The sequence below is a fragment of the Pelobates fuscus genome, chromosome 7, assembly GCF_036172605.1.
Source record: "Pelobates fuscus isolate aPelFus1 chromosome 7, aPelFus1.pri, whole genome shotgun sequence".
NCBI classification, from domain to species: domain Eukaryota; kingdom Metazoa; phylum Chordata; class Amphibia; order Anura; family Pelobatidae; genus Pelobates; species Pelobates fuscus.
Window position 1 is genome coordinate 110,972,451 of NC_086323.1, and position 15,127 is coordinate 110,987,577.

Below are 15,127 nucleotides of genomic sequence, written 5' to 3' on the forward strand. Positions count from 1 at the left end.
AAAACAGTCACATAACTTGTTGGAAACAGAAGTACCTAACTTGTTTTAGACATCATTTTTAAAATGTTCCTATTCAGCTGCATGCAATGTTACCTTATAGTATTGCCATGGCTCCCATGGCACTTAGTACCTGCATGAAGCAACTTTCAGTCTACCTATCTGTTTTAGACTAATGCACATGATTATCAGTCTGTCTAACAGAGCAATATTAAGGTTGCCAAGGTTCCATACTGGGATCCCCTCCTAGAACCTTGGGCTCTGCTTTTGTGGTGGTGTGAGCAGGGCTGAGGTGTGCGTGCGTATGTGTGTGTTGAGCCCTTGTGTAGCGTACGGCTACAACAGAACACATTTGAAAAAAAATGAAGGGAATTGAATACTTTTAAAGTGCAAAAATATTTTTTCTACCTTGCCAGTATAAAAAGATAGGTGGTGAGATTGAAACTTGAACATTGAGAATTAGAAAAGACAAAAGAAATGGAAGAAGGGCAGTGAAATGAAGTACAAATTATACAAGGCAAATAAAAAAGAATGGACCAGTATGTAATTAAAATAAATGGTAGTTGTGACCACTTATAGACAAATACAGTCATCAACTATGAGTCTCACAAAGTGAAGAACATAAAAAGAATAGTTGAGTTTGAAATTGGAGCCCTAGACGACTAAATAAAGCCAACAGGGAACACAGGAGAGAAACAAGAAAAGCAAAGGGAACCATGAGATATAAAGAGACCACATGATTGTGATGGTTGGTAAAAGAGGACAGGAAAGGCCAGGAGGATGGGATGTGTGCATCACCAATGAAACTATGAAAACTGTAAGAGAATCAAAGGGAATCATAAGAAAGCAATATGGAAAAAAACAGAGCTTACATAGTGTGCTAGGTAGCAACAATAGGGAGATCACGACAAGACTTATGTTTATCCCACAGATGTCCTATAATAAATCTCACCATGCCACACACATTATACATGTATTCGTGTACTCCTAGACTGACAGGATATCTGTAAATCTTGTGTAAGTCAGAAAACAAAATAGAAATTAAATGTAAAGTACTTATTTGTTATCCCATTTACTTCCATTCTGAGTCATTTAGTTATGACAGTTGCACGTTCCACCTTCTGACATATGTGCATTTGACTGCAAGTCTTTTGACATTAAACGTTGTATTTGGAGGTTTCTTTAGAAGTCTGCTGTGCATAAATCATGTTATATTTGAACATGTGGCTAGTTTAATCATTTAAATGTTCTCTGTACCCTGTCTCATGAGGATGTTAGACTATTGCACAGATTGCAATAGAAGTTAATTGCTCCAATGGTATGTATTGGCTATGATTAGGGCATGGCACCTTTAAATAAAACCACTATAATGCACATTTGGAAAGGGTTGGATCCATTGGTTATTGCCGCTTTTGACATTTTGCAGCTTATTTGTAGATTCTTGTTAAGGTTATTTCAACAATCATGTTAATATTCAGAAAAATATATGCTGTATGTAATGACCACAGAACACTCTGATGTACTTCGGCCTTGATTGAAATAACATACTGTGCTCTTTTAACAGCCAGAAGAACTCACCAATATTCTGGAAATCAGTAACATTGTGTTCACCAGCATGTTTGCATTAGAAATGATGTTAAAACTTTCAGCGTTTGGCCTTTTTGACTATCTCAGAAACCCATATAACATATTTGATGGCATCATCGTCATCATCAGGTATGTCTCAATAATTTACACGATTTCTTTGCATTAAAGTTATGTCTTTATGGCAGGTCTGGCTTGACATTTACCTTGCAATAGTAAACATTCTTCCTCTGGCTGAATGACTTTTTAACCAGTAATATACATTGATATATATTGCTACGTATGTGTATATCCATCTATCTCTCTGTCTATATGCTTACCTGTCTGCCTAACCATCAAGATATGAAAACTGGCACAAGTGTACTATAAGAGCTATTCCTTAAAGGAACACCATAGTGTTCGGAATACAAATATGTATTCCTAACACTATAGTGCCCTAGGTGACCAGCCCAGTGCTGCCAGCGTTAAAAAAGATAGTTATCTCACTTTTGTGTTCCTTTGCCGCACTGGTCTCCTCCGTGAAGCTTCACCTCTTTGGGTGATATCATCAATGCTGATAATCTTGGCCAATACTATGATTTCTCATAGGGAAGAAATGAGAGGCTGGTGCGAATGCACTGCAAAACACCGCACTGCACCAATCATATGGTCACCATATCACTAGGTTTAACCCTGAAATGTAAAGCTTTTTTTCAGATGCAGGTTTAATCATCCTGTATTACTCAGATGTACCCATTTTCCAGATCCTTCACTTGTCCTTTTTTGTCTTCCATTTTGTTTTTCATTCCAAAATTTTATTATTCTTCAATCTCCTTTCTTTCCTTTTGTGTGTGTGTGTTTTTTTTTTTTTGTTTGTTTCATTCCTCTCTCTCCCCTTGTAATATTATCCCACCTTTCTCTTGTATGCCTTTGTTGATCCATTCTATTTCTGTTTGGTTCCCACACTTGTAATCCTCCCTATATTATGTGCAATTTTGTCTCTATGTTGTGTTTATTCACACAATTGCGTCTCCCATTTTCCCCCATTGACAGGATGATGTTTTTGTTCCAATTTACTTTATTTTCACTTCTTTCAAAAACCTAATACGGGTCCCACTTGTGTGCCACATGTCTTTTTCTGCTTGTATCCCAGTGGCAATTGGGGAAGTTTAAAGACGAAGGGGAACTTGTCACTTCTTGACTCAGACCTCTGACTTGTTGGAGACGGCTGGTCATCTGAATTCCATGACTCTGAATTGCTGTATAACCAAATCACAAAACAAATAAAACAGACAATAGATGAACAGTTTTGTTTTACTTGAGATTCGGAGTTCCGTTTGTGACTCTGCAAAAAAAAAAAGATTGATGGTTAGAGAACAGCCACTAATTGTTGATTTTATTCACAGATCAAGTGAGAAGTGATTGATAGAGGGGAAAAAGAGGAGCAATTAAAAAAAAAATATATATATATATATATATTCAATTTGAATGGCTGCTCACCGGTCTTTTAAAATGTAAATTCTTTATTAGATAACGTTTAAAATAACGACCAACATTTCAGTCCCCGCTCGGGACTTTCCTCAGGGTCAAATAACAGAACAACAAAACATTCATGCGTGCAACATCAATACATAGCTACAGATATAATTAGAATAACTCACCCAGGTGTAGTGCACCTATCTCCACTACCGCCGAGTGAACTTCCGGGTGTGTGCGCGTGCATCCGCTTACATGCTCCGGCCCCCATCGTGCACATGATACGTGCTGACGTTGTAACTGGCATCAGAGACCGGTTGCTAAGGAACCAATACCAGTCTCACTCCGTATCTATGGAGGAACCGTGTGCAAAGGGTGAGAAGGTTTAATAAATCTATAATATAAAATATATATAAAATATATATACATTTTTACTGATCTTCCTCTTTTTACCTCTATTTGTTATTTCTTCTCACTAGATCTGTTAACCAAATCAGTGGTGCAAAATATATGCATAATATTTACATTTTGCTGTACAGTGATTGGCCAATAGTGATGCACCGAACTGTTCGCTGGCGAATACTTCCTGGCGAACATAGCGTGTTCGTGTTCGCCACGGCGGGCGAACACATGCGCGGTTCGATCCGCCCCCTATTCATCATCATTGAGTAAACTTTGACCCTGTGCCTCACGGTCAGCAGACACATTCCAGCAAATTAGCAGCAGACCCTCCCTTCCAGACCCTCCCACCTCCTGTACAGCATCCATTTTAGATTCATTCTGAAGCTGCATTCTTAGATAGAGGAGGGAAAGTGTAGCTGCTGCTCATTTGATAGGGAAATTGATAGCTAGGCTAGGGTATTCAGTGTCCACTACAGTCCTGAAGGACTGATCTGATCTCTGCTGTAAGGACAGCTCCCCAAAAAGCCCTTTTTAGGGCTAGAACATCAGTCTGTTTTTTTTTTTTTTTTTGTGTAATGTAATTGCAGTTGCCTGCCTGCCAGCTTCTGTGTCAGGCTCACAGTGGATACTATGCCCACTTGCCCAGTGCCACCACTCATATCTGGTGTCACAATAGCTTAAGCTTGCATTTCACTGTAATAGATTGAATAGCAGTTAGTTGTCTGCAAGCGTCTGGGTGTCAGGCCTTCAGCGTGTACTCTGCCAACCTCTGCAAGTGCACTTTGCCACTCATATCTGGTGTCACTATAGCGTGCCTTTAAAAAGAAAAACGTTTTTCACTGTAAGCTAATAGCAGTTAGTTGTCTGCAAGCTTCTGGGTGTCAGGCCTTCAGTGTGTACTCTGCCAACCTCTGCAAGTGCACTTTGCCACTCATATCTGGTGTCACTATAGCGTGCCTTTAAAAAGAAAAACGTTTTTCACTGTAAGCTAATAGCAGTCAGTGTCCTTAAAGCGGGTGTCAGGCCTTCAGCGTGTACTCTGCCAACCTCTGCAAGTGCACTTTGCCACTCATATCTGGTGTCACAATAGTGTGCCTTTAAAAAGAAAAAAAGTTTTTCACTGTAAGCTAATAGCAGTCAGTGTCCTTAAATCGGGTGTCAGGCCTTCAGCGTGTACTCTGCCAACCTCTGCAAGTGCACATTGCCACTCATATCTGGTGTCACTATAGCGTGCATTTAAAACCAAAAAACTTTTTCCACTGTTATAGATTGAATAGCAGTTAGTTGTCTTCAAGCGGGTGTCAGGCCTACAGCGTGTACTCTGCCAACCTCTGCCAGTGCACATTGCCACTCATATCTGGTCTCACAGTAGCTTGCACGCATAGTACCACTAATCCAAAAAAAAATGACAGGCAGAGGCAGGCTACCCTGCAGGGGCCATCGTGGTCGTGGTGCTGTGATTCCCTTTTGCCCTAGAATAATGACCAGTTTTCAGAGGCCATGTACCCTGAACTTGAAAAGTTCTGAGGACATAGTTGACTGGCTAACACAGGACACCCAATCTTCTACAGCTTCCGCTCGGAACCTTGACGCACCATCCTCCTCCAGCTTAGTTTCGGCACCTCTCAAGATACCAGTCACCCGCCTGCCGCCACCACCAACACTAGCACCACAGCCGCTTCACTTGGTATGTCAGAGGAGTTATTTACACATCCTTTTGAAGAAATGAGTGATGCGCAACCATTAATGCCAGAGGATGTAGATAACAGGGATATGTCTCAGGCAGGCAGCATTACACACATGGACGTACGGTGTGATGATGATGATGATGTTGTACCCGCTGCTGCTTCCTTTGCTGAGTTGTCAGATACAAGTGAAGCGGTTGATGATGATGATGCGTCCATGGATGTCACGTGGGTGCCCGCTCGGCAAGAAGAAGAACAGGGCGAAAGTTCATATGGGGAGACAGAGAGGAGGAGGAGAAGACGAGTTGGAAGCAGGGGAAGGTCGTCGCAAGGAGCTAGTGGCACAGTCAGACAGCATGCATCGGCACCCAGGGTCAGCCAGACAGCATGCCAATCAACGCATGCTGTGTCCACCACCAGAATGCCGTCATTGCAGAGCTCAGCAGTGTGGCATTTTTTTTGTGTGTCTGCCTCTGACAACAGTGATGCCATTTGCAACCTGTGCCAAAAGAAACTGAGTCGTGGGAAGTCCAACACCCACCTAGGTACAACTGCTTTGCATAGGCACATGATCGCACATCACAAACGCCTATGGGATCAACACATGAGTACAAGCAGCACACAAACTCAAAGCTGCCATCCTCCTCCTGGTCCAGCATCTTCAGCCACGTCAACCACTGCTGTCCTCCTTGCCCCTCTCAACCATCCGCCACTCCGTCTCTCGCCTTGAGCAGTTCCCGCTCATCTGCCCACAGTCAGGTGTCTGTCAAGGACATGTTTGAGCATAAGAAGCCAATGTCAGAAAGTAACTCCCTTGCCCAGCGTCTGACAGCTGGCTTGTCTGAACTATTAGCCCGGCAGCTTTTACCATACAAGCTGGTGGAGTCTGAGGCGTTCAAAACATTTGTGGCTATTGGGATACCGCAGTGGAAGGTACCCGGACGAAATTTCTTTGCACAAAAGGCAATCCCCAACCTGTACTCGATTGTGCAAAAGGAAGTAATGGCATGTCTGGCACACAGTGTTGGGGCAAGGGTCCATCTGACCACTGATACCTGGTCTGCAAAGCATGGTCAGGGCAGGTATATCACCTACACTGCGCATTGGGTAAACCTGCTGACGGCTGCCAAGCATGGAATGCGTGGCTCTGCAGAGGAGTTGGTGACACCGCCACGACTTGCAGGCAGGCCTGCTGCCACCTCCTCTACTCCTCCTACTCCATCCTCTTCCATAACCTCCTTGGCTCAGTCATCTTCTGCTGCTGCGTCTTGCTCCACATCAACGGCAACCCCCCAGCTCCCCAGGTACTATTCCACATCCCGGATACGGCAGTGTCACGCCATCTTGGGTTTGACTTGCTTGAAAGCAGAGAGTCACACCGGACAAGCTCTCCTGTCCGCCCTGAACGCACAGGTGGAAAAGTGTCTGACTCCGCAGCAACTGGATATCGGCAAAGTGGTTTGTGACAACAGAACAAATTTGTTGGTGGCATTGAAGTTGGGCAAGTTGACACATGTGCCGTGTATGGCACATGTGTGTAATCTGATCGTCCTGAAGCAAGCCAGGAAGGTGTGTGGCCATTTCAGGCATTCCTACACGGCCATGGCGCACTTTGCAGATATCCAGCGGCAAAACAACATGCCAGTGAGGCGCTTGATTTGCGACAGCCCGACACGTTGGAATTCAATGTTCAACCGCCTGCTCCAACAAGAAAACCCGTTAATGAATATTTGTATGACCGGGGTGCTAGGACAGCCTCTGGGGAGCTGGGAATTTTTTTGCCACATTACTGGACGCTCATGTGCAATGCCTGTAGGCTCATGCGTCCTTTTGAGGAGGTGACAAACCTAGTCAGTGGCACCGAAGGCACCATCAGTGACATCATACCATTTGTTTTCTTCCTGGAGCGTGCCCTGTGAAGAGTGCTGGATCAGGCTGTAGATGAGCGTGAAGAGGAAGAGGAAGAGTTGTGGTCACCATCACCACCAGAAACAGCCTTATCAGCATCGCTTGCTGGACCTGCGGCAACGCTGGAAGAGGATTGTGAGGAAGAGGAGTCAGAGGAGGAATGTGGCTTTGAGGAGGAGGAGGAAGACCAACCACAACAGGCATCCCAGGGTGCTCGTTGTCACCTATCTGGTACCCGTGGTGTTGTACGTGGCTGGGGGGGAAGAACATACCTTCATTGAGATGACTGAGGAGGAGGAACGGGAAATGAGTAGCTCGGCATCCAACCTTGTGCAAATGGGGTCTTTCATGCTGTCGTGCCTGTTGAGGGACCCTCGTATAAAAAGGCTGGAGGAGAACGACCATGTGTCCATGCTACTAGACCCCCCGGTATAAGCAGAAAGTGGCTGAAATGTTACCAAATTACAACAAGTCGGAAAGGATGCAGCATTTGCTAAATAAATTAAAAAGTATGCTTTACACAGCGTATAAGGGTGATGTCACAGCACAACGGGAAGCTAACAGGGGAAGAGGTGAAAGTCATCATCCTCCTCCCACGACCACGCCGGCAAGGACAGGATGCTTTAAAGACGTGTTGTTGATGGAGGACATGCGGAGCTTTTCAAGTCCTACGCATCGCCACAGCCCTTCGGGATCCACCCTCAGAGAACGACTCGACCGACAGGTAGCAGACTACCTCGCCTGGAGCGATGAACCCCTTGACTACTGGGTGTGCAGGCTTGACCTGTGGCCTGAGCTATCCCAATTTGCGATAGAACTTCTGGCCTGCCCCGCTTCAAGTGTCCTGTCAGAAAGGACCTTCAGGGCAGCAGGAGGTATTGTCACTGAGAAGAGAAGTTGCCTAGGTCAAAAAGTCTAGATTACCTCACCATTATTAAGATGAATGAGGGATGGATCCCGAAGGGACTGACAGTGGGCGATACATTCGACTAAAAAAGGCCTGATGAGATGAGCTGGCTTGGGCTAAAAATGGTGACCCTATGTAGGAGGAACAGTCCATATTCTGCTCTGTGTCTGTGTGTATCAGGGTCCCTGAGGACAGGTGTCAATCCATATCTGCCAAGTGACCCTATGTAGGGGGAACAGTCCCTATTCTGCTCTGTGTCAGTGTGTATCAGAGATCATTAGGATAGGTGTCAATCCATATCTGCCAAGTGACCCTATGTAGGGGGAACAGTCCCTATTCTGCTCTGTGTCAGTGTGTATCAGGGATCATTAGGATAGGTGTCAATCCATATCTGCCAAGTGACCATATGTAGGGGGAACAGTCCCTATTCTGCTCTGTGTCAGTGTGTATCAGGGATCATTAGGATAGGTGTCAATCCATATCTGCCAAGTGACCCTATGTAGGGGGAACAGTCCCTATTCTGCTCTGTGTCAGTGTGTATCAGGGATCATTAGGATAGGTGTCAATCCATATCTGCCAAGTGACCCTATGTAGGGGGAACAGTCCCTATTCTGCTCTGTGTCAGTGTGTATCAGGGATCATTAGGATAGGTGTCAATTCATATCTGCCAAGTGACCCTATGTGGGAGGAACAGTCCCTATTCTGCTCTGTGTCAGTGTGTATCAGGGATCATTAGGATAGGTGTGAATCCATATCTGTCAAGTGACCCTATGTAGGGGGAACAGTCCCTATTCTGCTCTGTGTCAGTGTGTATCAGGGTCCCTGAGGACAGGTGTCAATCCATATCTGCCAAGTGACCCTATGTAGGGGGAACAGTCCCTATTCTGCTCTGTGTTAGTGTGTATCAGGGATCATTAGGATAGGTGTCAATCCATATCTGCCAAGTGACCCTATGTAGGGGGAACAGTCCCTATTCTGCTCTGTGTCAGTGTGTATCAGGGATCATTAGGATAGGTGTCAATCCATATCTGCCAAGTGACCCTATGTAGGGGGAACAGTCCCTATTCTGCTCTGTGTCAGTGTGTATCAGGGATCATTAGGATAGGTGTCAATTCATATCTGCCAAGTGACCCTATGTGGGGGGAACAGTCCCTATTCTGCTCTGTGTCAGTGTGTATCAGGGATCATTAGGATAGGTGTCAATCCATATCTGTCAAGTGACCCTATGTAGGGGGAACAGTCCCTATTCTGCTCTGTGTCAGTGTGTATCAGGGTCTCTGAGGACAGGTGTCAATCCATATCTGCCAAGTGACCCTATGTAGGGGGAACAGTCCCTATTCTGCTCTGTGTCAGTGTGTATCAGGGTCTCTGAGGACAGGTGTCAATCCATATCTGCCAAGTGACCTTATGTAGGGGGAACAGTCCTTATTCTGCTCTCTGTCAGTGTGTATCAGGGTCCCTGAGGACAGGTGTCAATCCATATCTCCCAAGTGACTCTATGTAAGGGGAACAGTCCCTATTCTGCTCTGTGTCAGTGTGTATCAGGGATCATTAGGACAGGTGTCAACCCATATCTGCCAAGTGACCCTATGTAGGGGGAACAGTCCCTATTCTGCTCTATGTCAGTGTGTATCAGGGATCATTAGGATAGGTGTCAATCCATATCTGCCAAGTGACCCTATGTAAAGGGAACAGTCCCTATTCTGCTCTGTGTCAGTGTGTATCAGGGTCTCTGAGGACAGGTGTCAATCCATATCTGCCAAGTGACCCTATGTAGGGGGAACAGTCCCTATTCTGCTCTGTGTCAGTGTGTATCAGGGTCTCTGAGGACAGGTGTCAATCCATATCTGCCAAGTGACCTTATGTAGGGGGAACAGTCCTTATTCTGCTCTCTGTCAGTGTGTATCAGGGTCCCTGAGGACAGGTGTCAATCCATATCTGCCAAGTGACTCTATGTAAGGGGAACAGTCCCTATTCTGCTCTGTGTCAGTGTGTATCAGGGATCATTAGGATAGGTGTCAATTCATATCTGCCAAGTGACCCTATGTGGGGGGAACAGTCCCTATTCTGCTCTGTGTCAGTGTGTATCAGGGATCATTAGGATAGGTGTCAATCCATATCTGTCAAGTGACCCTATGTAGGGGGAACAGTCCCTATTCTGCTCTGTGTCAGTGTGTATCAGGGTCTCTGAGGACAGGTGTCAATCCATATCTGCCAAGTGACCCTATGTAGGGGGAACAGTCCCTATTCTGCTCTGTGTCAGTGTGTATCAGGGTCTCTGAGGACAGGTGTCAATCCATATCTGCCAAGTGACCTTATGTAGGGGGAACAGTCCTTATTCTGCTCTCTGTCAGTGTGTATCAGGGTCCCTGAGGACAGGTGTCAATCCATATCTGCCAAGTGACCCTATGTAGGGGGAACAGTCCCTATTCTGCTCTGTGTCAGTGTGTATCAGGGTCTCTGAGGACAGGTGTCAATCCATATCTGCCAAGTGACCCTATGTAGGGGGAACAGTCCCTATTCTGCTCTGTGTCAGTGTGTATCAGGGTCTCTGAGGACAGGTGTCAATCCATATCTGCCAAGTGACCTTATGTAGGGGGAACAGTCCTTATTCTGCTCTCTGTCAGTGTGTATCAGGGTCCCTGAGGACAGGTGTCAATCCATATCTCCCAAGTGACTCTATGTAAGGGGAACAGTCCCTATTCTGCTCTGTGTCAGTGTGTATCAGGGATCATTAGGACAGGTGTCAACCCATATCTGCCAAGTGACCCTATGTAGGGGGAACAGTCCCTATTCTGCTCTATGTCAGTGTGTATCAGGGATCATTAGGATAGGTGTCAATCCATATCTGCCAAGTGACCCTATGTAAAGGGAACAGTCCCTATTCTGCTCTGTGTCAGTGTGTATCAGGGTCTCTGAGGACAGGTGTCAATCCATATCTGCCAAGTGACCCTATGTAGGGGGAACAGTCCCTATTCTGCTCTGTGTCAGTGTGTATCAGGGTCTCTGAGGACAGGTGTCAATCCATATCTGCCAAGTGACCTTATGTAGGGGGAACAGTCCTTATTCTGCTCTCTGTCAGTGTGTATCAGGGTCCCTGAGGACAGGTGTCAATCCATATCTGCCAAGTGACTCTATGTAAGGGGAACAGTCCCTATTCTGCTCTGTGTCAGTGTGTATCAGGGATCATTAGGATAGGTGTCAATTCATATCTGCCAAGTGACCCTATGTGGGGGGAACAGTCCCTATTCTGCTCTGTGTCAGTGTGTATCAGGGATCATTAGGATAGGTGTCAATCCATATCTGTCAAGTGACCCTATGTAGGGGGAACAGTCCCTATTCTGCTCTGTGTCAGTGTGTATCAGGGTCTCTGAGGACAGGTGTCAATCCATATCTGCCAAGTGACCCTATGTAGGGGGAACAGTCCCTATTCTGCTCTGTGTCAGTGTGTATCAGGGTCTCTGAGGACAGGTGTCAATCCATATCTGCCAAGTGACCTTATGTAGGGGGAACAGTCCTTATTCTGCTCTCTGTCAGTGTGTATCAGGGTCCCTGAGGACAGGTGTCAATCCATATCTGCCAAGTGACTCTATGTAAGGGGAACAGTCCCTATTCTGCTCTGTGTCAGTGTGTATCAGGGATCATTAGGACAGGTGTCAACCCATATCTGCCAAGTGACCCTATGTAGGGGGAACAGTCCCTATTCTGCTCTGTGTCAGTGTGTATCAGGGATCATTAGGATAGGTGTCAATCCATATCTGCCAAGTGACCCTATGTAACGGGAACAGTCCCTATTCTGCTCTGTGTCAGTGTGTATCAGGGTCTCTGAGGACAGGTGTCAATCCATATCTGCCAAGTGACCCTATGTAGGGGGAACAGTCCCTATTCTGCTCTGTGTCAGTGTGTATCAGGGTCTCTGAGGACAGGTGTCAATCCATATCTGCCAAGTGACCTTATGTAGGGGGAACAGTCCTTATTCTGCTCTCTGTCAGTGTTTATCAGGGTCCCTGAGGACAGGTGTCAATCCATATCTGCCAAGTGACTCTATGTAAGGGGAACAGTCCCTATTCTGCTCTGTGTCAGTGTGTATCAGGGATCATTAGGATAGGTGTCAATCCATATCTGCCAAGTGACCCTATGTAGGGGGAACAGTCCCTATTCTGCTCTGTGTCAGTGTGTATCAGGGATCATTAGGATAGGTGTCAATCCATATCTGCCAAGTGACCCTATGTAACGGGAACAGTCCCTATTCTGCTCTGTGTCAGTGTGTATCAGGGTCCCTGAGGACAGGTGTCAATCCATATCTGCCAAGTGACCCTATGTAGGGGGAACAGTCCCTAGTCTGCTCTGTGTCAGTGTGTATCAGGGTCTCTGAGGACAGGTGTCAATCCATATCTGCCAAGTGACCCTATGTAGGGGGAACAGTCCCTAGTCTGCTCTGTGTCAGTGTGTATCAGGGTCTCTGAGGACAGGTGTCAATCCATATGTCAAGGTGTCAATATGTCATATGTCAGGTGTCAATCCATATCCATCGTGATTTAGGAATGTTTGGTTATTTATGCCCTTTATGGATTAAAACCAGACTCAACTGTGTAATTTTCCATGGGAGTTTTGCCATGGATCTCCCTCCGGCCACAGTCCAGGTGTTAGTCCCCTTGAAACAACTTTCCCATCACTATTGCGGCCAGAAAGAGTCCCTGTGGTTTTTAAAATTCGCCTGCCCATTGAAGTCTATGGCGGTTCGCCCGGTTCGCCGGTTCGCGAACGTTTGCGGAAGTTCGCGTCCGCCGTTCGCGAACCGAAAATTGGCCAATTTTTTGCGCTTTTGGTTCATCTGAGATTTATAGACACAGTATATGTGGACATCTTATAAGCTAACATTTCCAATTCCTGCTTATGTTTCTAGACTCTTTCTTTCTGCTAGTAAAATTTTTCCCTGCAAGCTGTAATCACTTTAAAAATAGCTGTTTAGCTGAAAAGTTTTATTCCTCTAATCCTATCCTATCGCATTGTTAAAGATGTTCTTTTATATCGTAATGTTCCTTTTGTTATCTTTATTGTATCAGGTTTTATCCTTTTTTTCTATCACCTTTGTAATTGGATGTCAGATGTTCAAGACAGAGAAACTGATCACACTAACCACTAAGTGTATAGAAAAAAGTATGAATCATATATTCGCATAATATCATTAGATAACTTTTCTCTGCAATTACCATTTAACTTTAATATTTCCTAATCCAATTTCATATACATGGCTAATCAACCCTTTCAAACAGATATAATTAACATTTTTCATTCATTTAGTGGCCACTAATTTAACTGCAATTATTGTGTCGTCCAAGACAAAAAAATGATAATAGATGAAGTTCGATGGACAAACAATTTTTGAAGACTAATCGGCATATTATAATATGATACTGCTTCAGAAAAAATACCGATATTCCTATATTTCACAGTGTCTGGGAGATTATTGGGCAGAATGATGGAGGCTTGTCTGTTTTGAGAACTTTTCGCCTATTAAGGGTATTAAAGTTGGTGAGATTTATGCCTGCCTTGAGACGCCAGCTCGTTGTGCTAATGAAGACGATGGACAATGTGGCCACTTTCTGCATGCTTCTTATGCTCTTTATCTTCATCTTCAGGTGAGCCTTCGTAATGCAGACTATACAGAACTTGCCAGATTTACCATATCACTTTTTATGCCCATCCCATGCTCTAGTATTACATTGTTAAATAACCAAGATGTTTAGTGAAAGGAACACAGTAAGCACCATAACCACTAAAACTCTCTGTAGTGGTTATGTTGCCATGAGTGCCCTGGCACGCCCCATTGTAAGTATTTAAATAATTTTTTAATGGACTGACTTTTACCTGGGGTCTTCCCAACTCCACCGTCAACACCAGACAGCTGAAAGTTCCAAAGTAGAAACTTCCAATAACACTCCTGAGCTACGTCCAGGGCTTTGCTTATTGGATAAGAGCATTGGCAGATCGCTCTCAGCTGATGGAAGTACTTGCTCTGGCATTTCAAGATCTCTGGCATTACTAGTGGAGGCAGGTTACTGTCCCCTGTGGACCTCTGGTAAGAAGTTGAACCATGCAAAATGGTTTGACTACATAGAATAGTGGGTTGCCATGACATTCCTGGCACCATAATTACTACAGTGAACAGTAATGGTACTTGCCATGGTACTTGGAGTGTTCTTTTAACTCAACAAAAATATTAATTGTTTTAATAATAATTAATATTAATTAATTTCATATATTAATATTTATGAGACATGCTACTTTATAAGGGAACACATCAAAGAACCTATTATGTTGTGAAAAAAATCTGTGATTTGTATTTTCTCAAATATTTTTGTTTTTGCTAGTGGATTTCTATTTTATTTCTTTTTGCAACTATATATACAGTCTGCAAAAAATTTAGACATGACATTCTATTTTACAGATGGATCTATCTAGTATCTTTGGTAATTAGTCAAAAAAAATTGTAGCATTGTTTAATAATTAAGCTCTTATGTTAAAACAAATACCGTAAGTAACCTGAGAATCCAAAAATGGTCAACAATACATGTAAAATGATTTATGAGTTTATGATAAATTTACAGGTTCGGAACCTCAGATTTCCATTTACCATGAGTAACAGTTTTTGTTTGTTTGTTTTTTAACGTTGCAGTATCCTAGGAATGCATATTTTTGGATGTAAGTTCAGTCTAAGGACAGACTCTGGAGACACTGTTCCCGATCGCAAAAATTTCGACTCCCTGCTGTGGGCAATTGTAACTGTTTTCCAGGTCTGTTCTCTATATAATTTTGTAGATAATTCTAAAATGTAACATGCAATTTTTCACCAGTGAGTATTGACTTAAATGTATAAATTGATCTAATTGACAAACTCTTTAATTAATAATTATTACACTTAAAGTCTTATACCTATGGAATGGAATTATTTTAAAAAGGACCAAAATGACCCCGAGAGCTCCCCAGGTATCTAAATTCAGGAGAACATTGCAGCCACCTATTTTTTAAAGAATTACATTTCTAACCCAATTTCATATTCATAGTTGCGTAGTTATACAGACTCTACAATACTCGGCAACATCAAGTTCAGCCTGTTTCTGCTGTTGATTCAAAAAAGTTGAAAGCCCCAATTTGAGTGGGTTATCTTTGTGCTATCGCTACCTTG

The 15,127-nt window shown here is 44.0% G+C and overlaps 1 protein-coding gene across 1 annotated transcript in view; it reads left to right on the plus strand.

Annotated features, from left to right (window-relative positions):
• Nucleotides 1-15,127, plus strand: part of CACNA1I (calcium voltage-gated channel subunit alpha1 I) — a 286,325-nt gene that overhangs the window by 201,519 nt on the left and 69,679 nt on the right. The window contains exons 9-11 of the mRNA XM_063426399.1: nucleotides 1,562-1,713; nucleotides 13,395-13,580; nucleotides 14,618-14,735. Of these exons, the coding sequence (XP_063282469.1) occupies nucleotides 1,562-1,713; nucleotides 13,395-13,580; nucleotides 14,618-14,735 (456 nt within the window). The remainder of the gene's footprint in view (nucleotides 1-1,561; nucleotides 1,714-13,394; nucleotides 13,581-14,617; nucleotides 14,736-15,127) is intronic.